Raw genomic sequence first — 27,724 nt, forward strand, 5'->3', positions numbered from 1 at the left:
ATGAATTTTTAGATGTTGTTGATGGATCCCATTCACTAATTGAATCATATGATATGTGTTTGCTTCCTTTGATTGATCACCTTAGGTTGTATGCATGTAGCTAAAGTTGAGAAGTTGTGTAAGATACCCAAGAACATAATTTCTAATTAGCAACAAATGATTGAATCCTTTCTAAGTGAGCATCATGTGAATTGATTTCTTGACAACAATTGATGAATTCCTCTTCACTAAAATAATCTATCATTGATGTATGTTTTTCTTTGATTGATCACCTTTGAAAGCATGCTTCTTGAGGTTGTTGGGATTATGTGTATCCTCATGTTTTCCTAAGCAACAAATGGATGAAGTAAGAATCATCCATGTGAATTGGTTTCTTGAATGCCTAATGTAAACATCATACTATTAGGGTTCTTGTGATGTTCATATTCTCTTTGAACTTAATTTTTCTTGTAATTAAATTGAAGTACTAAGCACACCTAGATTGATTATAGGGAAGGCACGAGTATTGTAGCACTAACCCTGCACTCTACTTATTTTAGAGAGAATCATGCATCTTGAGCTACTAAACTGGTCTTGATTGCGACCATCTTCATCAACACGTTTAGAATTAATTACTTGTCCATGAACATGGGTAGAATTGTTTAGGGTGGATTCCGAAACCCTAGTGTTTGTTACATATTATTTTCACACTTTGATTTTCATCTCTGTCATTCTTGTTAAATTTAGAGTTCAATTACATTCAAGCATTAGAATTAGGTCACTCAAATCAAATCAACACCCCCCAACCCCCCAAAATCGTGTGTGTGTGATTGTTTGAAACTTTGTGTGTTTTCTTCACTGAATTCTGTTTATTTCGGTAACTATTTTTGACATTTGGTCTGTGTAAAGTTCTTCCATTTTCTGTGCTGAATTCAACCATATAAAGAACGTGAAATTTGGATAAACGGTTGGAAAACAAAGGTCGAAGCTGAAAAACAGAGAAACGTATCTGTCCAAATGGTGATAAACAGGTGATAAATAGGTGATACAGTGGTGATAAAAGGGTGATAGAAATTGCTGTTTGTATTTATCTTTGGTTTCTTGTTTTGTTTCATTTCTTTTACCTTTCTGTACTCATTTTTAGTTTCCAATTTGTATTGTACATTTGTGTTGTGTTAAATAAGTGTTCTTTTCATACTCAAATTAGAACTTGTAGAAAGCCGACAGTTCCTTGTGGGATCGACCCCGTACTTACATAATCTATACCTTAATAGATTCGTGCACTTGCGGGTATTTTTAATTCGATGATTAGCACATTGATTTGTGTCAACTAACAAATACAACATTGTTTGAAGACTAGTCCATGACAAGTTGTGCTTCTTGTTGGAAATTGTCTCACATTAAGGATGCAAGCTTCGGTGGAAGCGACCTGTTGCAAGGTAGGCGTGACCGGTCGTTTTGAAGTAGAGTCGAAGAGCTGGAAAAATCGCAGAAAGCCACCAGTCTCCAAGTTGGTGCGACTGGTCATTTTCAGGAAGATTTCATTGCTACTGGTCACCCGCCGTGCTATGTTGATTTTTCCACGCGTTTTCAGGTTCTTTTCACATGTGTTAATTCCCTACCTAACTCCAAGTGCCTCCAAAGACTTTTATGGGTTCTATGAAGTTTGGCAAGGTGCTGAAAAAGCTGGAACACCATTTAATGTTGTTTGTTGACTTGTAGCAAAGGATTTTCTAAATAAGGTGGCTAAAGATGCAGGCATTAATGACTTGCTATTTGCTTGCCTAACCTATGGTCTATGTTGGGTGGCTAAAAGTGTGAATGTGCAGGAAGAGGAAGCTTCCTCCTAAGTCCAAGGGTCTGTCTATAAAAGGAAGAAGATGCAAGGCAACTGAGTAGTGGTCAAGTTCATCAAGTGTGGGTGAAAACCATCAAGGGATGAAGATAGAGAAATTAGCTCAAGCTAGGAGCTAAGAGTTGGAGTTTTGTAAGTCTAAACACCAAAGAGGGGAAACACCAAGTGTGAGAGAGTGTTCACAAGTGCATCAAAGTGTTGAGAGAGAAAAGAGAGCTTGGGGAGAGAATAGAGTTCAAAGAGGTTTTTCTTTGTAAACCAATGTTGTAACTTATTCTTTCATTAGTGAATTTCTCAAGCGGTTCACCACAAGGATATAGGCAATTGTTGAACCTCTATAAATTCTTGTGTCATTTTGAGCTTGGTTATTTTCTGCAAGTTTGTAAGTGTGTGATTCATCCATCATTGTGTTTGTCACAAAGTCTATCAACGACAAGATCATTAGGGAAGTGAAATCAATTTCACAACACTTCTTTCTTCTAAGAGCGAGTTGAGAGCCTTTTATGATTCAAATTGGACAAATTGTCACTACTACAAAAAGGGCAAAAGACGACCAGTAAACAACGACGGTAGATCAAAAAACCGTCGTTATTTTTTAAAAGACGACGGTAATAGAAACCCGTCGTAGAAACATACTTTAAACACCTAAAAAACGGCACACGTATAGATATTTTGAAACCACGACGCACCAAATTAAAAAAGCGTCGTCTTATTACAAAGGTATTTTCAGAGTTAAAATCTGAACCTAAAAACAACGACTGCATCTATGAAATCACCGCCGTAGAAAGTAAAGACGACGATATAAAAATAAGACGCCGTGTTAATTAATTAATAAACACGACCCAATTTTCTTAGTCAGCGACGCATAAATTCAAAGGAATCTACGACGGTTAATTACAAAAAAAATCGCCGCTTTAAATTAAGTTACCACGACTGTAAATATAAATTTATCGACTTTTTAATTATAATATACTACGACGGTATCCATAACTCTACTGCCGCATAATTGTACTAACCACGACAGTTTGTTAAATTAACGACGTACAAATTTTATGCAATTATTCGTCTATCATTACCAGAATGAACTCTGTTCCTCATCATAATCGAACCAGAATGAACAAAGGCAATGTTTTAGAAGTGGATGATGTGCCAATTACTCTCACAAGGAGTTTGAGGGCAAGAAGCTTGTCTCAGCCGCCAAGGAAGGTCTCAAGCTTGATGAGAGTGAAGACGAGGCAAAGAAGAAGGAAGAGTTGAAGGAGAAGTTTGAGGGACTCTGCAAGGTTGTGAAGGATGTTTTGGGTGACAGAGTGGAGAAGGTTGTGGTGTCTGACCGTCTGACCGTGCTGGACTGCCAACATGGAAAGAATCATGAAGGCTCAGGCCTTGAGGGATAACAGAGCGGCTGGGTACATGTCGAGCAAGAAGACCATGGAGATCAACCCAGAGAACCCCATCATGGAGGAGCTGAGAAAGAGGGCTAATGCAGACCTTGTTCTCCTTCTGTGTAGAAAGACAATTTTTTAGATGATGTGTGCGTGTTTGTGTCTTTCAGATACACAAACGCGCCCACACATCAACACCCAAACTGAAAAATGAAAGCGAGATGAGACAGAGAGGTGATGTGCCTCCAGAGAATTGAGAAAAAGTTGAAACCCTAATTGAAAAATGAAGACGACAGAAAGACAGAAAACCCATTATTTATAAACAAATCTTATATACCACGTCGGTGTTTTAAAATATCGACGTTTATATATAACATACACGTCCTTTAAATTTAAAATAAGGTCGTATAAATTATTTAACAACGACGCTATATAAAAACGACGTTGTAATTTTTTGGAAAATTAATTTATTGTGTAATTAAAAAAATTACATGTCGGTATGAGTAATTAAAACGACGTGGTATTAATTTTTAACGTCGTTATTATTGAATATAAGGTCGTTTGGTAAATTGGAAAATGACGATTCATCTTTTTTGAAGAAACATGCGTCGTGTAATTCGATTTCAAAACGTCGTTTCATTAAAATATACCGTCGTTGAAAGTAATATTATAGGGCAGTGTTAACAATAGCGCCGTATAATGTATCATACTAGGGCGCATACTATTAATACGTCGTTGTTATGAAAAGGTTTTTTATTATTTTAAACTTTTCGCCTTCCTGACCCATACTTGCATTGGTTCCAAACCCGAGAAAAACTTTCAAGCTTTTCTCATTTTTCATTCTCCAAGAACTGTTTCAAACTTTCAAGCTTATCTCCTCTTCGTCTTCATCTCCGAACTGAAACACCAAACTCCAGAAGAAAGCTTTCATTGCAAGCAAAGGGTAAGCATTTCTGGAAGGATTTTTGTTCCTGTTTTGCATGCGCATATCATTTTCGTTTTTTTAAATCTTTTTACATTTTTTCTTTCCAAGTTTGATAAAATTTGCAGACAAAGACGAAAAGTTTCCAAGTTTGAACACTACTCTGGTTCTTTTACTTCAACTAAATAAGACGACGGTGGCTTATTATTTACGTGGTTAGATTTATAGACCACGACGGTTCGTCAGTCACCCTAGCGTCGTGTGAAAGTGTTCGTCGTTGTTTTTTAAAATGATATCCTTTTTTTGTTTTTGATTTTTAAGGATATCATTTTAAGTTTCCAAGCTTTCATCGCATGTTTGATTTCTCTGAACAATGGTTTTTGTTTCGAAAATCTTTTTAATTATTTTTCTGCTGAAAATATTTTACGTTGTTCCTAATTTGTTTTTGTGGTATAGACGACGGTATATTAATATTTACGTCGTTTTATTTTCAATACCACGGCGAATGTTTATTATTAACGTCGTTGTAATATTTAATACTCTGTTTTTATTATATCATAAGACGTCGGTTGTTTATTATTGACGTCGTTGTAATATTTTATCACGTCGGTGATTAATTACCGTCGTGTAAATTTATTATTACGTCGTTTGTTTTGTTCTTACGTCGTTTGAAATATTATAATACGTCGTAGTTTATAAATAATCGTCGTGGTTTTTCTTAATTTCACTGATATATTTTCACTTGCTGGTTTAATTTGTCTATAACCATGGTTTCTCAATCCCAAAGTAAGGAGTCTGGTTTGAAAAAAAATGAATCCTCGAAGAAGGAGCTTAGAGTTGTAAATCCTCAAACCAAGGCCTCGAAGAAGATGAAGTTTGTTTCATCTTCTGAGACAGAACCAGCCAGCACGGCAACTATTTCTGAGGAGGCAAAGTCAGGTCGGGGTATGAGCACAATGCCCCGTGTTGTGCAGAGAAAAATTCAGAAAATCAAGCCTGTTGTTGAGTACAATGAAGAAGGGAAACCTTATGGCCGTGCACATAATGAGATGCAGTCCTACATTGGTATGTTGGCACGCTCCAGAGTCCCACTTGTGGACAAGAAATGGGTTCAAATATCCAAGGATATAAAAGAGCAGATTTGGGAAGCCGTTGACATGGCTTTTGTGGTTGGTAAAGGGGGCAAGCAAATGGTGCTATCTTCTGCCGCCAAGAAATGGAAAGATTTCAAGTCCACACTAACGAGGTTTCATATCCTTCCATTCATCAAGGAGCAGGATAGATTAAGGCAGCCCCCTGAAACATACAAATTCATAGAGAAAGCTCAATGGGATGCCTTTGTAGCTTCAAGGTTATCTAAAGAATTTGAGGCTGTGCATGAAGAACAATCACAGAGGAGGGAGAAACTCGAGTACAATCATCGATTGTCTCGAAAAGGATATGTTGGTTTTAAGGAGGAATTGAAGGAAATCATGCCTGGGGTAGATATTGATCGATCTACCTTATGGAAAAAAGCAAGAGAAGACAAACATGGTAACATCCCGGATCCAAAGAATGCAGAGAAAGCAAAATTAATTGTAAGCCTACTCACTCTGTTTTAAAAAATTTATTACGTCTGCTGTTATATTTTTCCGTCATGTGAAAAGTTTTACTACGTCGAAATATTTTAAAAGGCGACGTTAAAGGTCTGAATCTGGAATCCATGCTCTGTTTTTTGTAATTATATCATAAGACGTCGGTGGATTATTATTGACGTCGTGTTAATATATTAATAACGTCGGTATTTAGTTAGCGTCGTCTTAAATATTATATTACGTCGATTGTTATGTTATTGAGTCGTGTGAAATATTATATTACGTCTATTTTTTATAAATAACCGTCGTTTGTTTCCTTATTCTGACTTTTTATTATGTCTTTTTGTTAGGATGATTTGCAAAAGCAAGTCTATGAATGCACAATTTCTCTGTCAGGATCCAATGATGTTTTGACAATGGCTTTGGGTCCCGAGCATCCAGGAAGAGTTAGAGGTGTAGGGGCTGGGGTTTCCCCTAAGCAATACTTCAACTTACCTAGACAACAGAAGGTTAGGTTTGCTGATCAATTGAAGGAAAGTGTAAGACTTGTCCTTCAAGAAGAGACTTTGAAAATGGAGGCTAGATCAAGGGAAGAGAGTTTAAAGATGGAGGCTAGGACGAAGCAATTGGTAGAAGTTGAGAGGGAAAATTTGCTGAGTCAGCTTTCAAAAATCATCCCCAATTTTGATCCAAGCCTGCTGAAACTGAATACATTGTCCCAAATCCAAGGGCAAAGTCCCAAAAATCCAATGTCTGACAAAGCAAGCTGTTCTGGGGCACTTGATGTTAGAGCCCTACAATTTGAGGAGGATACTGCCAAGAATGGGGAACAGCAGGAGGAAATGGTAACGTCTTTGAACTTTGAATTTTCTGTTTCTCTGTTTATATTTACCGCCGTGTTAAAGTTATACCACTACGCTCTTTATTAAACCGTCGTTTGATGTTATTCAGACGTCTGTAATTATTTTATACCGTCGTCTGTTAATGTTTACCACGACGGTTTATTTATTTGTTTTAATTTTTCTACAATGTCATTTATATATTTCTTTATTTCTTATAACAGAAATCAGGGGAAGTTGAAAAGAGAGTAGAAGGAAAGATACTTGAGATAGTTGAACAGGTAAATTCTCATAACTTTGCTTTTTTCAATTTTTTTTTTTCAATAAAGGAATTACCACGACGTTTAATGAATGTTACACGTCTGCAATTATTTAATTGAATGTTTAAATTGTTGTACAAGCTTAGATACCGTCGTAGTATATGAAATACCACGACGTTTATTATTTACCGTCGTGTGATTAAATATACACGTCTGTAATTCTTAAATACCGTCGTTTGTTATTATTACCACGACGGTTTAATTTAATATTTTTACTTTTTTTTTTTTTGCCCTTTTTGTACTATGTCTTATATATATTGAGTTTATTTCTTATAACAAAAATCTGGGGATCGTGAAAAGATTGAAGAAAAGAAAGATGAAAAGGTAAATTCTCTTCACTTTGCCTTTTTCATTTCTTTTTCAATTTTCAGACGGCGGTTTACAGAGAAGGCAGACGTATAAATTGAAAAAATACGACGGTAATTTGAACTTAGGACGTGGTAAATAAACACGACAGTAGTGTTGTAGGTACCGTCGTAGTATGCTCCAAAATAATAAGTCGATAAATTAATCACTCGCGTCATGGTATATTATTTAACACGTCGTTTTTTGTAATATACCGACGTGTATTAATTACATATACACGTTTAGGTCGTGGAAAATGGTTTGTACGTCGTTTTCTGTGTAAAAATGGTCATGGTTTTAACTTTAAACGACGTTTGTTTAAAAATTACGTCGTTTATTATAATTTAAAACGTCGTTAATTTATTAACGCCGACGTGGTTTGTGGGTTTTATTAATAATATTTTATTAATAATATTTTATTCTATTTAATTCGAAATATTTATAATAAATTGAAAATAAATCCAAAAAATGCAACGTCAACTCCTATGAAGTCATTGAGATATTTTCTTCCCCCTTAAGCTTTAAAAAATTAAGTTTGAGTTATACAAATTTAAAATTAAAACCAAAAAGAGAAATGTTTTCATGAGTCACAACATCACTTATACTTTCATGGTTTAGGGTTTATATAAATTTAGAAAAGGGATTAGGGTTTAGGGTTTTATGGACGAGATATTTTAGGACATAAAACCCTAATCCCTTTGGAGAAATTATTTTTTAAAAAAATATATATATAATTGTGGTTTTATTTATTAGGGTTTAGGGTTTAGGTTATATTTGTCTATTAGGGTTTAACGACGGTAGTTTGGTTTTGCGTCGTAAGGATATTTACAACGACGTCATTTTTAAAATAAGCGTCATGTTTAGGTTGAACTTTTAACGACGATTGTGTTTTTGTTTCCGTCGATGTTTTTTAAAAAGCGCGCTTTCTAAAAATTTCACCTCGACCTAAAATTTTCAGATTTCGCTCTAACTCTTATACAAGTTGCCAAAATTTCTGTGTCCTAAAACATTTCGCTCCGCTCTCTCACTTCAACTCTAATTCAAAGTTGGTCTCTCCGTCGAATCCAAGTTGGCCAAGTTTACAACTCCGTCGAATCCAAGTTGGCCATAAGCTGTGAGCTCTGCCTACCTGTAAGTGCAAACCCTAATCTCATGCTTGTAAATTCATTGAATGATATTCAGTTCTGTGGTAAAGGGTTTTGTGATGTTTTAATGTTGTCGACGGTATGGGTTAATGGATTTAATGTTTATTGTTTTCATGAATCGGGTTTAGGGTTTAATGTTGTCGGATCTTTTAATACTCTCTGTTATTATGAATCGGGAATGGATTTAATGTTTTCATGCTTAGTATATGTTGGTTTCGTGCTTAGTATTAATGTATATGTTGTGTTCTGAATATATTCTGGGTTCTTGAAAATAAACTGGGATTTCGAAATCTTTTTTATGCATACGACGACGCTTGTTTTAACAAACCGTCGTCTATAAAAATATACCACGACGCTTGTTTTAACTACCGTCGTGGTTCAAGTTCACTGGCGTCTGTTTCTTGCTAGCATTAGACGACGTTTTTTTAAAACCCGTCGTCTATATATGTGTAAAACGTCTGTTGTTGTTAAAAAACCGTCGTCTGTTTACTATATTATTTGCTATTAAAACCTTATATAATCTGCTATAGTGATAGTCATTGCTTGTCTTTTCACCTTATATATGTTGTGTTCTGAATATATTTTGGGTTCTTGAAAATAAACTGGGATTTCGATATCTTTTTATGCATACGACGACGGTTTTTTTAACAAACCGTCGTTTGTAAATATATACCACGACGCAGTTTTTAACTACCGTCGTGGTTCAAGTTCGCTGGCGTCGTTTCTTGCTAGCATTAGACGACGTTTCTTTTTAAACCCGTCGTCTATATATGTGTAATACGTCTGTTGTTGTTTAAAAACCGTCGTCTGTTTACTCTATTATTTGCTATTAAAACCTTATATAATCTGCTATAAGTGATAGTCATTGTTTGTCTTTTCACCTTATTATAGATAATAGGATATAGTGTCGGAGATGGATAAGTCATGGATGCACTCGGATAGAAGATCGAAGGCATATGAGTTAGGGGTGGAAGCATTTTTGCAATTTTCTGTAGAAAATCTTCTAACTACAACGCATATCCGTTGTCCATGTGTTAAATGTGCGAATTTGAAATTGTTTGGGGTTGGAATTATAAGGGATCACTTATACTTTAATGGAGTTGACCAAAGCTATAAGAATTGGACATTTCATGGAGAACCTTGGGAACCAATTGCAACTAGTAATGCTAGTAGAAATGTTGAAGAAGATGATGACCATAGTAGGTACAGTTTTGTGTCTGAAGAAATAGAGATGGATGATAATGATTTTGGTGATTTTGGATCCGATCCTTATGAGTTTGCTAATGTGATTGGGGATGGAGAACAACCATTGTACCCTGGTTGTAGAAAGTACACCAAGTTATCGGCATTAGTGAAGTTGTATAATTTGAAGGCAAAACATGGGATGAGTGATGTATGTTTTACAGAATTATTGATACTTCAGGGCGAGTTGCTTCCAGAAGGAAATACAATACCGGCCTCTTTGTATGAGGCAAAAAAGACTTTGTGTGCATTGGGGCTGAGTTATGAGAAAATCCACGCATGCCCCAATGATTGCATCTTGTATAGGAAGGAGTATGAAGATTCAACTAATTGTCCTACTTGTGGTATCTCAAGGTGGAAGGAAACCAAAGATGGATTCTTGAAAAAGGGTGTGGCAGCGAAGGTGTTGTGGTATTTTCCTCCAATTCCAAGGTTTAAAAGGATGTTTCAATCACATGAGACAGCTAAGAATTTGACTTGGCATGCTGCTAGAAAATCAATTGACGGTCAGATGTCTCATCCGGCGGATTCCCCGTCTTGGAAACTTGTTGATGATAAATGGCCCGAGTTTGGTAATGAGCCGAGAAACTTGAGATTGGCTCTTTCATCTGATGGATTCAATCCCCACAGTTCTCTAAGTAGCAGATATAGTTGCTGGCCAGTTATCTTAGTTACATATAATCTCCCACCATGGCTGTGCATGAAACGAAAGTTCATGATGTTGACTTTATTGATTTCCGGTCCTAAACAACCCGGAAATGATATAGACGTCTACTTGGAGCCTTTGATTGATGATTTAAAATCATTGTGGGATGGGATTAGAGGAGTGTATGATGCACACATAGGAGAATATTTTACACTCAGAGCTGCATTACTGTGGACCATCAATGATTTTCCCGCCTATGGAAACTTATCTGGTTGTGTTGTTAAAGGATATAAAGCTTGTCCAATATGCGGCGATGATACACCTAGTCACAGGTTGAAAAATGGCCACAAAATTTGTTACATTGGGCATAGAAAATGGTTACCAATTAATCATCCATATAGAAGGCAACGTGCAGCTTTTAATGGGAAACCTGAATATGGCACGCCTTTGGAGCCATTAAGGGGAGAAGAAGTGCTGCATATGGTTGAAGATATTAATTACATATGGGGATCGAAAAAAGGGGGAGGTGGAGGTGAAAATGATGGTGACAGAGTTTGTTGGAAGAAAAAGTCAAAATTCTTTGATCTTGAGTATTGGAAATACCTTCCAGTGAGGCATGTCCTCGATGTTATGCACATTGAGAAGAATGTTTGTGATAGTATCATTGGTACATTGCTGGAGATCCCTGGAAAAAATAAAGATGGGATTGCTGCTCGATTAGATTTATTGAACATGGGGGTCAAAACTGATTTGCAACCCGAGTATGGAGAAAGAAGTACTCGTTTGCCTCCAGGGCCTTGGAATTTGTCAAGAGCAGAGAAGAGAGCGGTTTGCAATTCTTTCTATGGTATGAAGGTCCCTGAAGGTTATTCTTCAAATATAAAAAATCTTGTATCTTTACAAGATTCAAGACTTCTTGGCCGTAAATCACATGATTGTCATACCTTAATGCAACAATTGCTCCCTGTGGCAATTCGTTCTGTTTTGGAGAAGCCTGCAAGGTATGCAATAACTCGTTTGTGCTTCTTCTTCAATGCTATATGTGCAAAGATGGTTGATGTTTCCAAGCTAGATAAGTTGGAAGAAGATGTAGTAGTTACTTTGTGTTTGCTTGAAAAATACTTTCCACCTTCATTCTTCGATATCATGGTTCATCTAGTAGTACATCTTGTGAGAGAAGTTCGTCTATGTGGGCCAGTTTATTTTAGATGGATGTATCCGTTCGAAAGATATATGAAAGTTCTAAAGGGGTATGTTCAGAACCGTACTCATCCTGAAGGTTGCATTGCGGAGCGTTATATAGCTGAAGAAGCTGTAGAATATTGCACTGAACATTTATCTGATATTAGTACAATTGGAGTGCCATCAAGTCAGAAGATAGGAGTTTCAAAGCCATTATCAGGTTGCACAGTGAGCTTAGTTGATCGGGACCTGTTGAACCAAGCACATCTATATGTCTTGGAGAATACGGAGGAAGTTCTACCTTATATCGAGTATGAGTTTTATTCCTTAAGTTTCCATTTTAAATTATTCCTTATGTTTATCTTATATGTTTGGGACCGTAATGCTTGAATTTTTCGTGTCATGTAGGGAACATATGATCCAAATCAAGGCCGCTTATCCAAAATTTAGAAAGAGAACAAAGTGGCTGCAAGATAAGCACAATAGCACTTTCATTCAATGGCTACACTTCAAGGTATATGTTATTCAATAACATATTGGACTTTCAATTTTCTTCTTTCTATGTTAGATTGAATTAAGATATGATTAATTTGCAGGTTCAAAGTGAACTTGATGAGGGAGGCAATCATGGGGTATCAGAAAATTTAAGGTGGCTAGCAGCTGGTCCAAACATGGCAGTGCCATTATATAGGAGCTATCTTATTAAAGGTGTTAAATTTAACATCAAGGCACAAGATGATGTGCGGACAGTTCAAAATAGTGGAGTTTATTTACTTGCACATACCATGCAAGTTGCTAGTGCCAAGGATAAAAACCCAATTCTCTCATATATGGGTTTTTATGGTGTCATTCAAGAAATTTGGGACCTTGACTACCAAAAGTTTACAATCCCAGTCTTTAGGTGCGATTGGATAGATAGTACTTCCGGCCTTGTAGTCGACGAACTTGGATTTACCCTTGTAGATTTGAGTAAAATTGGACATAGGAATGACCAATTTGTTTTGGCTTCTCAAGTCAAACAAGTATTTTTTGTTGACGACCCGATGCATCATGGTTGGTCGGTAGTGTTATCAGCGCCTAATAGAGAATATAATGATGATGTTATTGGTGATGATGTCTTAGGTGATGTGAGAATTGAGTGTGAGCCATTTACTAGAGGGATGCCAAATGTTGACACATTTGATGAACTAGTGGGTGAGTTTGGGAGTCAAAATATTCGAGATGGGTGTGAAGATATATGGATTGAATGATGCTCTTGTAATTTATGAAATTATTTATGCCCTAAACAGCACTACTGTATGACATTAATTTTGCAATAAATTGTAATGTGTTTTCTTCACTTTCATTATGCAGGTTTTGGACACAAAACAATCAGTACATAAAATACTGGTTCAGTATTATAAAACGACGGTCCTTATACAACTGTGAAAAACAGACGTCTGTTGCCATAAAATTGTCAATAAAAAACGACGTTTTGGAGCATTCAACGACGGCATTGAATTTACCGACGTCTAAAAGCGAACTAAAAGTGAAAAAAGACGACGTTATTGTGAAACAGTTATTAACGATATCACGTCGGAGAAGGATAAAGAGCCGACATGTAATTACAAATAACACGACTTCAGTACAATAATACCGACGTCTAAAAGGACAGATATCGAACCTGAACGTTACAAAAGACGACGTCTTGGATGGATTAGACGACTATTATTTTACTAAAGACGACGTATAAATAGGGAAACACGGCTGTCTTTTACATGATCACGACGTTGTATATCACATACTACGTCGTTTATAGAAATAAATATGTCGTAAGTCATGAGCCTAACATATTTTCCACGTCGGTTATGTAAATATATAAGACGTAGTAAATATTAATAACGTCGTATTTTATTTATTTAAAGACGTAGTATATACATACACACGACTGCGTTTGTATAAAATAGGTCGTCTATTCTTCTAAATGAAAATTTTTTGGTTCATTTTTCAGTATACAGACGTCGGTTGTTTTTGTAAATGACGTTGTTTATTATAACAACGACGGTGATTTACCTTAACCGCTATTTCCACGTCAACATTAATGGAAAAACTGAAGTAACAATACTATTTCACGACGGTTATATAAATATATTCGACGTCGTATGATTTAATAACGTCATATTTTATTTATTTAAAGACGTAGTGTTTTCTTTTACACAACGAATGTTGTATAAAATAAGTCGTCTATTCTTCTCCATGACAATTTTTTGGTTCATTTTTCAGTGTACAGACGTCGGTTTTTTTTTGTAAATGACGTTATTTGTTATAACAACGACGGTGATTTACCCTAACCGCTATTTCCACGTCAATATTAATGTAAAAAACGAAGTGGCATTACTATTGCACGACGGTTATATAAATACATTGGACGTCGTATGATTTAATAACGTCATATTTTATTTATTTAAAGACGTATTGTATTCTTTTACATGACGGAGGTTGTATAAAATAGGTCGTCTATTCTTCTCCAAGACAATTTTTTGGTTCATTTTTCAGTATACAGACGTCGGTTGTTTGGTTGTTAATGACGTTGTTTGTTATAACAACGACGGTGATTTCGCGTCGTGGTTTTACTTTGCAAAAGACGTCGATCGATTTTACGACGGTTTGAAAACCAAATTCACGACGGTGAATTCCCGTCGTCTTTTGCCTTTTTTGTAGTAGTGTGTCCTATGACTAGGAGGTCGGCATCAGGTTATTGTATTTTTCTTGGAGTCTCAGTTATCTCATGGAAGACGAAGAAACAAAAAATTCTCCACCGTGGTTTTGTTGAGGCCAAATATAAGTCCATGGATGCTGCTACTTGTGAATTAACTTAGCTGCGATACCTTCTCAGAGACTTACATGTTACCAATCTTGGACTTGCAAAACTATTTTGTGATAATTAGGTTGCTTGCAGCTAATCCAGTATATCATAGCGTACAAAGCATATTGAAATTGATTGTTATGTGATCAAAGAAAAGATTCAAGATGTTGACATTGTTACATCATTTGTTCCTTCATCCTCACAGGTTTGCCGACTTGCTCCCCAAGCATTGGGCAATGTTACGTTTCCTAATTTCGTGCTCAAGTTGGGAATTATGGATATCCATTCTCCAACTTGAGTTAAGACTAGAATGGGAAGTTATTTTGCTTTCCTAATTGATGAATGTTTGTCGTTGACTTAGCTTAGGCTCCAAATATTTGTGTTTCCTTGCAAAGCTATGTAAACCTGGTATATATATCAAGCCTTTTTTTTTTTTGGTGAAAACCAAGGTATACCCCGCGCGATTGCGGGGACTAACCCTCGAGGTACTGTCGGGCGCAAAACGGGGACCTCTCCCAACAAAGTCTGCTCTATTCGCAAGCGCCTGGGATCGAACCCAGGACCTCTTGTTTAAAGGATCCAAGCCCCTTCCACTTGGACCAACTCCTGTTGGTTATATCAAGCCTTTTAGGCTAATTAAATCAATATAGAAAATTATTCCCACAATTTATTTACCAATTTAAGAAAATGGGATAGCATATCCTCTCCCAAACTAATCCCGCACATAGTTTGGTATTATAATTAGTTTGTAAACAAACTAGAGAAAAAGTTATTTAAAAAAAAAAAAAAAATCTTCCATAGAAAATCTAAGAGATGAAAAATGTTGCATTATCAGATCATCAAGGTATCTAGTTAAATTCATTACAGAAGGATAATAATAAATTTTATTCAAGTAAACACATACTGGGAAAACAAATTTAAATACATTTATTCTTGAGTTCCTTATTAATTAAAGTAGCACGGGTTCACTTTGTTTAAATATAGACTTGCAACAGAACATGGATGCAAATATGTCCTTGAGAAGGGGAAACTGCAGGAAAACATATAAAAGCACTGGCACACCTGCCCATATAGTTACGGGAATAGAGAAGACGTCCTTACGACCGTAAGCAATAAAAAAAGCTGAGCTAAATGTAATCATCATGGCTGTAATAGAAAAGAAGAGCAATGCGAGTCCCATTTGCAACCGCCATGATAAGGCACTAAGAAAATCTCTTTCAGCATAGCGTGAGGTGAGGATGGCCGAGAACGTTAACGTTGCAGCTAAGGCCAACAAAAATGCTATTGCATCTGAAATGATGAAAATTCGAAACCGGGCCGTTTTAAATAGATGATCTCCCATAATAACAGTAACTTCTGCCGCAAATAAAGCACTAGCGATGAGGGTTGAAATGATTGTACATGATTGTGCTGTCCCGTTCATCCATTTCTGTCCATCTTGTAACAACACTTCATGTTCAGAAGTGAATAATTCTTGAGGTGTTTCGCCTTTTGAATTTTTCATCTGTATATAAGAAGGTTGAATAATCTTTTTCACCTCCTGCATATGCCAGATTAGTTGCTTAATTGCAATATTAACATGTATACAAAATACAATTTCAATTAGTTAACTAGACAAGTAAGATCAAGATCATGGTGAAACTTAATTAATGAGCTACTTTGCATATGTCAAACTATGATTTGTCGGCACCGAGTATGGCTCTTTATATGTAATAATTAAGCGAAACAGTGTCCTAATTAAAATAGAAGAGAGAGAGAGAGAGAGAGAGAGTGCGTGTAGTTAGGTACCTCAAACCATAATAATTCACGTCGCATTTGAAAACCTGCTCCAGCTATTTTGTTCAGCTGACTTACCGGAGCTAATCTTGCAGCTAAATGAAGTAAAGTGCTCCCATCTTCCTTGTCTTTAAAGGTAGCTATCACATTCTTGACCATGCCTACCTCATATACTAAACTAAAGATAGTCTCATGACGATGCCAAACTGCTGCATGTATTATGGTCCATCCTTTGCTATTTCTTTCCCATATCAGACCAGGACACTCGTAAATAAGCTGAGCTACAAACTTGCAATTTCCTATTTCCATTGCGTCAAACAATAGATGCGAAGGACTTGTTAGTACATCAATTAGCTTTGCCTTTCCATGTTTTGCAACTTCAAGCCAGAGTTGTTTGACTAAAGCTTGTTCTGTATTTTTATCTGTAGTAGTAGTGATCGTGAAAGAAAGTCAGTGTTTAATTCCGTGATGCACACAAAATATGGATTTTTTTAATGGTGGCACTAATTTGCGCGCGCGCGCGCACACACATATATATATATATATAATATACAGAAATTCTCTTATGCGGACATCCGGACGTTATTATCGTGCGGACGCAGTGTATTTTGTACTACCCCTCTCTGTTTTCCTGCCTGTTTACAATAGGATCCGCACGATAATAACGTGCGGACATCCGGATAAGAGAATAACTGTATATATATATATATATATATATATATATATATATATATATATATATATAAAGAGAGAGTTGAGAGATCCCCCAAATAAATACCATTTCGGGTCCCCTATAAATTTTTTTTTCAATAATCTAACCCGTCTATTTTTCAAGTCTTCATTCATAGATTATCCTTGCAAAAAATGACGCAAATTGAAAATCATGGCACCTAGTTGGGACTAACAAAATAGACAAGGTACTTCAAGAAAACACTATAATAACAACTATCTAATTGAGTGGCCAAATGGTTTTGGATTCAAGTGATTTTTTGTAGAGATGATCTTTGATAATATCCAAAAACTAGATGGTTCGGATCATTGAAACACAATGCATGATATATATAGTCTCTTTCCACTGAGGGATCCCTCAAATAATTTTAAATTTTATTTGAGGGACACCCTTTATGGTACTATATGAATTATTTTTCAATGATCCAAACGGTCTATCTTTCAAGTCTTCATTCATAGATTATCTTTGCAAAAAATCAGACAAATTTAAAATCATTAGAGCATCTCCAAGGGAGATGTCAAACACTAAACATCAAATTTAAATTTGATGGCTGATGTGGCAATTTGATATTTACACAGTTTTACACTCCACTCGATATGTCAAATAAATAATTATTGTAACAGTCAAATCATTAAAGATAAAGAAGAAAAAAAATAAAAAAGGAAAATTATAAATTAAAGTAACAGCCAGCTGTCTTTAAAAGTAATAAAATATTCATTTGACATCTTGCTTTTGGGATGTCAAAAATAACAGCTGAACCTCCAACCTTCATTCCACATCAGCTTTGACAATTCGGTTGGAGTGATGTGAGATGTTATTTCTAGCTGTTAAATATCTATGTGACACTTTTGACATATCGGTTGGAGATGCTCTTAAGACATCTAATTAAAACCAACAAAATTAATGAACACGATACTTTATGTAATGTAAACTCACTTTTGAAGTTCGCACATATTCCTGGACTTCCCCGTGGATATGATGAAGGCTTTTGGGCCAATAAATGCAAGGCTGTCTTTCTATTACGATCACGATCACGTTTTAAAGCAAAATCCGGATGATCTTCTAGCAATTTTGAGGCTAAACCTGCAAGCACTCGTATGCGCATGCCACATTACTTAGGGATATTTTGATGCATATATTTTTAACTGACAATGAATATTATTCAAAATTCTGCCTCATTTTAAATGTTTATAGTGATGGATAACTTTGTCGTGGGTGTTTGCTGTAAAAATATTTTTCTAAAATATCATCTCGTTTGTAAAAATAAAAAGTTCAACCTCACTTCAAATGCATATCGATCAGTAATTCATTGCCATCTTATATCTTTTGTAGCCATGTACAATTTATTTATTATTTTATAAAATAATTCACCATTAATATTGTGTACATTTGTGTATGTAAAGGATGAGAGATTCAAATTTTGGACCTTGGATGACCGATTCAAATTTTTAACGTTCTTCTAATAAATGGTTTTATTTTTATACGTTCTTCTAACCGCATATGCATGGCATGTGTCAACCCAAAGACAATGAGTGTGTCTCTTTGCACTCAAGTTTGAATCACTTACTTCTTAAATTAGATTAATTTAAAGTAATTTTAGACTATCATTTGTATAAAATTGAATATAAAAAAATACCATTCTAATTAAAAATCCACGCGAGGGACAGAAACGTTGGAACTTACCGTAGAGACCACTATCTATGCTTGTGAAAAATAGCCTGGGCAGATCTTCTTGTGAATCTCTATATGCGGGTTCAGAATATAGATGCGACGCCATCTTTTGATGTCCAAACAAAGCAGCAATATAGAGTGGCGTATGTCCTTCAAAACCCCGTTGTTTTGGCAGCCCTGGATCCTTTCGCATCATAATTTTAGCAATTTTAACGTATCCAACGGCAGCAGCTACACAAAAAGCAGTATTTCCTCTTTCGTCTAACAGTCTCAAGTCATTTAACTCCATTTTACCCATCAACTTCTCCACAAAGCGAACATGTCCTGCTCCGGCTGCAACATGAAGTGCAGTATACGATCCCTGTGCGATATTGGCACGCACTATAGACGGCTCTTTACCTATGATCTCTTTTGCCGCTTTCCAGTCATTTTTTAGTGCAGCTCTGTACAGGGGTACACATAAATCTGGATTTTCTGCTTCTTCTGTACATAACAAGTTCAAAACACCTTAAAAGTTTATTGTTATCACCTGCTGGTATCACTAGACCAAATGGTCACTGACAGTACATTTCAAATATTTTAGCTAGTTGTTTCAATGATATAGGCATTCTCCAATAAGTATTTAAGTTAAGGATTTGTTACATATTTCTAATCTCGGCCGTTGGATTGCATTTAAGAGACTACCAACACTTTTAATGAATGCAATCCAACGACCAATATTAGAAGTGCGTAACCAATCCTTCACATAAAATACTTATTAGAGAAACTCCCATAATACTATTTGTACCACATTTATTGACCACTTTGCTGATTAATATATATGGGATCCATCTGTAGTATTAGAGAGGTGGTCAACAATGTAGTCATAAATAAATAGCACCGCTCGTTGTTTCAAATATATATATATTATCCTATTTGGATAAAAGTAGGACTTTTCTATATATTAAACAGCACAAATAACTCTTTTACATGAGTTCTGGGCTCATGAACTTCACCAACAAAGTGAGAGCCACAAGTATATTAGATCAAATGGTGATTAAAATACTAAAATATATTGTGTATTGAATGTATTTGAAGTCACTAGAACACTTTATTTTGAATGCCTGTTGTAAAAAACAAGTAAATAAATAAATAACTAAACATTAGTGGGTCATTTTAAAAAATTCCAGGGACTTATAATTTAAGAAACCTTTTTAAGTAACCTTCTCTAGAAGAGGCTTACTTGGTGTGGGACGCTCGTAGGAAGCGAATGGATACAAATCCCATTCGATAGTAGATGGGGTTGATCCGGTTGGATTACCATTATTGCTTTCCAACATTCTCTGGAGATAGAATCTCATATTCATTATAATATTGTTTTTCAATATTATTAAGCTACAACTACTTCATTTTAAAAAGACAAAAATGTGGAAAGGACCCATTAATATAGTAGTTTGGAGTAATTGCTCATCTAGGAAAGATTCTAGGTTCAAGTCCTAGCATTCGTGTTGTTAATTTAGTATATTATCATCATTCTCAATAGAAAAGGTCATAAAAATAAAACAACAAAAAAGACAAAAATGTTAAATAATATTCCTTTATAATATGAAACAACGAAAATAAGATTTTATGTCCAACCAAAATTCTCTATAAATAATGCTGAAATATAAAAAATAAAAAATAAAAGCCTACTAATAAGCTCATGAATGCATGTTAGGAGGCTAATTGATAATAATGTAAGTAATGAAGAACCGTAACACCATCAAAACTTAATCTAACACATAAGTTTCATCAAAATACCATCTTATTTTATAATGAAAATCTATTTTTGTATAGTTAGAGCATTCATAATAGGCTCCCTAAACCACCTCCTTAGTTAAAATTTAGTGATGAATTGAAAAAACCCACCTCCAACCTCCAACCATGCTCCTTATCCAGTTCCTAAAATAGGGAAACCTCTATGAGCTCCTAAATCTGAAGGACTCCTGGTGAGTCCGTATAATTAAATGCTCCGATATTTTAATATTATTTTAAGCATTTATTTAATACTAATTATTTTGTATTTTTTATAGAGAGCTCCTAAAATAGTTTTCTAGTGTTTTTAGCTAAATTTTAACTAAAAATTAGAGAGCATGATTGTGGATGCTCTAAGAAGTAAATCCTGATATTTTAGTTAGATGATCAAGTTAAATGCCCTTGTACAAAATAGAAGCACCATAAAATAGTACAAAGGATAACAAAACTATCTGAAACTCAAATGTTAGAGACAAAGACAATTGTGTAATCTTTAAAAAAGCTTACGAGGTCTTCGGGAACACGGGGAAAGAGGCTGCAAAATGTCCATTGGGATAATATATTCGGTTGGTCCTGTCGCTGCAGATGGAATCCAAGATTCATTATTGGAAAAACAATATTACTTAGAAAAAATTTGGAAAAAAACTACATCATTTTAACAAAAACTTCAGGTTTTTTTTTTTTTTTGTTGAAAAGGCTTACTTTTTTTTAGTTGGAGCAGATGCTTGTATAAAATAGTACAAAGGATAACAAAACTATATGAAACTCAAATGTTATGAGACAAAGACAATTGTGTAATCTTTAAAAAAGATGAAAAAAGCTTACGAGGTCTTCGGGGATGCGGGGAAAGAGGCGGCAAAATGTCCAATTGGATAATAAATTCGGTTGGTCTTGTTGCTGCAGATGGAATCCGAGATTCATTATTGGAAAAACAATATTACTTAGAAAAAATTTGGAAAAAAACTATGTCATTTTAATAAAAACTTCTTTTTTTTTTTTTTTTTTTTTTGGAAAAGGCTTACTTTTTTTTAGTTGGAGCATATGCTTCTATAAAATAGAAGCACTATAAAATAGTACAAAGGATAACAAAACTATCTGAAACTCAAATGTTAGAGACAAAGACAATTGTGTAATCTTTAAAAAAGATGAAAAAAAAACTTACGAGGTCTTCGGGGACGCGGGGAAAAAGGCGGCAAAATGTCCCATTCGATAATATAATCGGTTGGTCCTGTTGCTGCAGATGGAATCCAAGATTCATTATTGGAAAAACAATATTACTTAGAAAAAATTTGGAAAAAAAACTACATCATTTTAATAAAAACTTCAGTTTTTTTTTTTTTTTTTTGGAAAAGGCTTACATTTTTTTAGTTGGAGCAGATGCTTGTATAAAATAGAAGCACCATAAAATAGTACAAAGGATAACAAAACTATTTGAAACTCAAATGTTAGAGACAAAGACAATTGTGTAATATTAATCTTTAAAAAAGATGAAAAAAGCTTACAAAGAGGGTGCAAAATGTCCAATGGGATAATATATTCGGTTGGTCCTGTTGCTGTAGATGGAATCCGAGATTCATTATTGGAAAAACAATATTACTTAGAAATAATTTGGGAAAAAACTACGTCATTTTAATAAATATGTTAAATGATATTATATTAAAAAACCAAACGGAAATAAGATTTGATGTGCAACTAAAATTCTTTTGAAACCTCAACTTCCTTCACTTTATAGATAAGAATAAAATATACAAAAAAATAAAAATAAAAACCTAGCGACAAGCGCATGTTACAGGGTCATCATTTGGCCCACGGACTCACAGGTTGATGGGCGCCTGCCCAGCCCATCGAAGAAAGCTTGGCCCGGCTCGTTATGGGCTATGGACCGGCCCCACCCGTTCTTTAGGCTAAGATGTCTAAAGCCCAGTCCAGCCCATAAGCCCAACCTGTTTGAGCCCAAAATACCCAACCCAGCCTACCCATAAAAGTTCAACCCGCAAAGCTCATATACAATAACACTTAAGTTTAATATAAAAAATAGGCTTAATTGCTACAGTGCACCATGAAACATTGGTCAAATCTCACTTTACCCCCTTAAAGTTAAAGTGACCCACTTTGCCGCCTTGACCAAAGTTTGATATTCCACGTTGCCTTTTACTGTCAACTCCATCCAAAAGTCCGTTAAGTTTGAAGACATGGCAGGGGTGTTTCAGTAATTTTATGCACCTAGGTCATTTACTCACCAATTTAAATGGGTGATGTGGCAAAATGGAGCCGACCTTCAGCATGGATTAAAATTGAGGGACCATTTAAACTGAAAAGCCTTGTTTTAACTTGCATTAGAAAGAAATCTATTCATTATAAGGAGAAATTATAGAATGGTACTGTTGACTAAGAAAATGATTCCGATGTATGCTTGTTTCACTTATTTTATCGTTTATTTAAAGTATTTTTGTTATTTCTCCCCTGTGCATCTTAAACATCTTTAAAAAAAATGCGCGGCACATGCATGTATATGCCTGAATTATGCTCTGAGTCTGACCTGCATCTGCTAGTGGAACCATATCTATTGCCGGTTGAATTTCGCCTTCTCCTGGTTCTCTTTCCATTGCTCTGCAAACATGCGATGAATAAGATTAGCTCCTTTTTTAATTTCGATTGATAAATGTAAAAGCAGAAAAGAGAAAAGTGGGCATGCATGCATGTCTTCAGGAGAGGTAAATGAAGGATTATTTAACTTAATTACCTTTGCTTTGCCTTCAGGGCCTCAGGCTAGCTCTTAAGCTCAAAGATCAATCTCCGATTGTTATTTCAATCCTACATGTCCAAAAAATTTGCCACGTAATTCAGATGTCAGCTTGATCATCATTTTTTTCCCAAAGAAAAAACGGAAAAAAATAACAAAGAGAAATTATGCAGCACAAAATTCTATACTAAAAAAAGAAAAAGAAATTTGCTTTGTGTGGAGATGGGGTACCTGGCAGGCACTCGTCAGACCCGGCCTCGACTAAAGCGGCATGCAAAGTGTTGAAAAGATTTGGGAACTTTTTATAAAAGGAGGACAGGAGAAGACATTGTACGAGGAAAGGAAACAAGCCTGACGTGACAATATATAACAACGTTCTGGTCCACCTTGTTCTATAAATTATTAGTCAGACATTAATTAAATAAGGTATTTAATTATATACATGTTCTTCTTTGTAGTTAATAACGTTTGTGTTTCGACAAAAATACTTTTCTGGAAAATGATAAGTAAAATGATTGTTTTGCCCTGTTTAGGTATTTGTTATATACAATGATAATAGACTAACTTAACATTATTTCTTTTTAGAGCATCTCCAACCAATGTGTCAAATTGCCACATGGACATGAAATGACAAAAATTGAAAGTTAAAGTTGCTCCAACCGAGTAGTCAAATCTTACATGGATTTGAAGGCTAGAAGAGATATATTGAAAATAACATATCAAAAAGCTTGATATCAAATATCATTTTAATATTTTGTTAGTCATGGACTGCACTATCATTTACTCTCTTTTAAAACTTTACGCATCATAGGCCCCATTTGCTTTTAAAAATATAATAAAATAATATGATATTTGACATTTCAGATTGAGTTAATTTTTTCCAAAGTGTCAAATTGCCATATAAGCCATCAAATACAAATTTAACATTTTGCATTTGACATCTCCCTTGGAGATGCTCTTAGGTTTCTTTGGTTCACTAAAGCCAAATATTAACCTTAACATATCATCAAGTGGAAGGTTAACTATTTTGCATGCGTGGTAAAGAGACGCGCGCAATGATAACTGATGGTATGTAATAGATCAATAATACATAGTAGCTCAAAAGGAATATTAAGGGGCTTATAACTCAAATGATTAAAAGCAGTTATTTCTATACATGAAGTTTTGTGTTTGAATCTCGCCTTCTCAATATCGTTTGTATTAAAATTTTATTAAAAAATATTTGAAGAAATAAAAAAATTGAACCAACAACCTCCTTTAGTTTTCGTCTAACAAAATTTCATAACAAGCCCAAGTAATCCTTAGGACCAACCTCGTGGCTCTAAATATGATGAATATGATATATATTTTTTATTGACCTCTCATGAGACTCTCAGGCGAGTTTGAGTTTGCTTTTTTAGGAAGCACTTCAGCTCATAAGTGTTTCTACTAAAGATGCTTTTATTATAAAGATGTTGAAATTTTCTTAAAAATATCCAAGTGCTTTTTCAGAAAGCGCTTCTATGCCCTAGAAGCACTCCAAACTTTTTTGTCAAACACCGTCAGAAACGAATTTGGTTGTTAGAAAAATTGGGCTGTCAAGAGAATAACGGAAAATAAATTAAGTAATATAAAAAGTTGATAGTTTCACACCAAGGGAGGAACCACACTAAGGGCTCGTTTGGGACTGCTTTTCTAAGAAGTATATCTACTCATAAGCGTTTCTAATAAAAGCGTTTTTATTATAAAAATCTTGAATTTTCATAAAAAATTAAAGTGCTTCATGGAAAAGCACTTGGGAATGCTTCATGAAGAAGCACATAATAGGTGCTTCTCCAGGAAACGCTTCTATGACCCAGAAGGACTTCTCAACTTTTCTACCAAACACTGTCAGAAGCGCATTTAGTTATCAGAAAGCATTTTTGACCCTTCCAGAAGCACTCCGAAACAGGCCCCAAGGGCTACAATGAGCTGTAGCCCAGTGTGGTTTTTTAAGGAAAAAAAATATAAAACCTATATATTTAACTTGTTTTCAATATTAGCCCAGTCAGTGGCAAACTTATTAAGGCGCAAGGAGGTACAGGTACACCTCTCCTCACCGGAAAAACCATTGTAGGTGCTTCAAATTGCTCCTTTGCTTAGCTGGTGGTGATGCACTCCAGGTGTACAGATTACCTTATTTCCATTTTCAACATTTAAGTAAATGGAGTAATATAAAAGTAAATAGTAAAAAGACAAAGACATTTACTTAAGTTTGCAATGTAAATAAGGAAGTACCCCCCACTTGGAATCAAATAAAAATACTAGAAAATCAAATTCCCACCAAATCAAAATATGAAAAATCAGTTTTAGATATGATTTTGGCTAAAAATGATGGCTCATTAAATCAATATATACTTCATACTAAAATCTCATAAAATCGAGTTTTCTTATTTGATGTGTGAGGAATAAAAGCCACCAAAAATTATCTTGAGAAAATAATTATTCCAAAAAACCATTTTTCATACTTAGTCAATATTTTTACATAAAACAATTTTTCATGTATGATATGAATGCATGAAGGAAACTAAGGTCAATCTAGGTAAAAAGCCTTAGATGTTCAATTCACTATGGTGTTAAACCCTATTTGGTTTATGTTAAAACTTATTGAAAATTAGTCTATGGAGTTATGAACTAGCATGGTTTATGTGATTTAATATTTACTTTTATTTCTAGAAAGACTATAAAAATTGTAAGTACCAAAAAAAATAATCATTAACTTTTAAGCTAATAACTTTAACTAGCCCACCCGTTGAAAAATTCCTGGTTCCACCCTTGTTTCACACTGATCTCTCATTTTGTTTTCATATAATTTTGAATTGGTTTGGCCGTTACCCGTGAAGAACTTTCTGATTATTAAACAAAGCTAGCATCCAGATCCAGGCCAGGGTGGAGCTCCATCGAACTCATTTGTCTGACCTTTGGCAATTGTTATTTTTATTTATCCAGACTGTCTGAGTTTATTCCATGCCGAAGCTGTCAATCAATTAATTTCTATAAAAAAAAATTTTATTAAAACAGGTTGGAAGTCGTCCCTTCCATGTTTTGTTAAATTTCCCAATTGATAAAACAAAGAACCTGATGGTGCAACTAACGCAAGAGAGTGGAGAGAACATGAACTCCACCCTGGCCTGGATCTGGATGCTAGCTTTGTTGTTAAATAATCAGAAGTTCTTCACGGGTAACGGCCAAACCAATTCAAAATTATATGAAAACAAAATGAGAGATCACTGTGAAACTATCGACTTTTTATATTACTTAATTTATTTTTCCGTTGACTTTTTTAAGGCCTAGTACATCCAAATGGAGAGCTGGCAAAACTTGAAGAGGTACACATGCAAGATCTTTATTTAAACCACTTAAACGTGGTCTGCTAATGGACATGGAGTTCTAATACGACTGGTCATGTAGTACTTGGAGTTGTATTTTTCAGTTTAAATCCAAGACTAATAAGGGTTCCTAATGTCGTGCGGAGTTTCTATGTCTTTATATTTGTACTAAATACAATAGACAAATTACATGTAGGAATATACGAGTTAGCCTAAATACCATAAGTAATTCATGAAAAAGGAAAACTAATCAACAACATCAATAGGATTAATTAATGGATTGGTAATTAAGAGACTAAATTGGATTATTAGTGGCGGATTCGGTGTCCTAGTGCTTTTATAAATTGGTTTCATCCCCTTAATTCTTGTGTGCTTTATGTGTTTTTCTTTTAATTCTTGCAATTTAAGTTTTATTTTATCAATCACTCAATCAATCGTTTGTTTAATTAAGTTTCGTGCAATTTATTAAATTATAAGTTGCTTTGATCAATCCTTGTGGGTTCGAACTCGTACTTGCATATCTCTATATTGTTTTTCTTTTAAAGAACTGTTATTGAGCAATTCATTTTTCTGAACAACTATTGATAAAAGATAACATTGGAAAATTAAATTGATTTTAATTTCTTCATCTTCTAGTTAAAGTTTCTCTATGAAAATTTTAATTGAGTTATAATTTAGATTAAAGAGCATGAAACATATTTTGCTTAATGCTTTAGAATTTCCATCATTGATATTTCAATTTCAAACTCACTTTTCTTTTAGTACGTTTAGTTGCTTCTTTGTGTTCAGAACTTTTCATATGTGCTTCTTGAGGATACGATACTTGGCTCTCAACCCCTCCTTGGCGTCTTCTATCAGTAGTGAAAGATACTAACTAAGGGACTATTGCGAAGCTTTCAGATTCTTCAAGTGTGACACATCTATCGTGAAGCTAATATGATCGTTGGCGATCTAGCTACAATTAGGTCAAGCTAAAGCTTTGAGATTTTACGGGCCATGTGCCAAAAGAATAATTTGGTGTCCTAAAATAAAGTCTTCAATGAAAAATTATAAAAAAGAATCAAACAATATAATCAAAATCTTGTGATCATGAAATTACTAATTATCATTAATCAAGAAAATAGACAATAATATACAAAATAGGAAAACCAACATTAATATTATCCTATTAATATAGGAAAACCTTAATATCCAGGAAAGCCAAAGCAATTGGGATATATTATCAATATAATAAACTCACATCAATTAAATATATTTATTATGGGCCCTCTTAAATGACAGCTTTCCTTATTTTGCACTGAAAGAAAAATGCAAGTTCGTTATCAATATTATCAATATTAATATTAATAAACCAAACGCTATTATCAATACTAGCCTCTCTGCACGCACTTCCGTGTCTGCAAGA

The 27,724-nt window shown here is 34.8% G+C and overlaps 1 protein-coding gene across 1 annotated transcript; it reads right to left on the reverse strand.

Moving 5' to 3' along the window:
• Positions 1-15,228: 15,228 nt before the first annotated feature.
• Positions 15,229-22,835, reverse strand: LOC110745527 (uncharacterized). The gene is made up of 5 exons (XM_088248101.1): positions 22,769-22,835; positions 18,469-18,963; positions 17,722-17,868; positions 16,068-16,495; positions 15,229-15,819 (listed from the first exon to the last, which is right to left on the reverse strand). Exons 1-5 carry the CDS (start codon positions 22,833-22,835, stop codon positions 15,229-15,231), a joined length of 1,728 nt encoding a protein of 575 aa, XP_088104227.1.
• Between the last annotated feature and the right edge of the window lie 4,889 nt (positions 22,836-27,724).

Source organism: Prunus avium, chromosome 2 (assembly GCF_965620075.1).
Source record: "Prunus avium chromosome 2, drPruAviu1.hap1.1, whole genome shotgun sequence".
Classification (NCBI taxonomy): Eukaryota; Viridiplantae; Streptophyta; class Magnoliopsida; order Rosales; family Rosaceae; genus Prunus; species Prunus avium.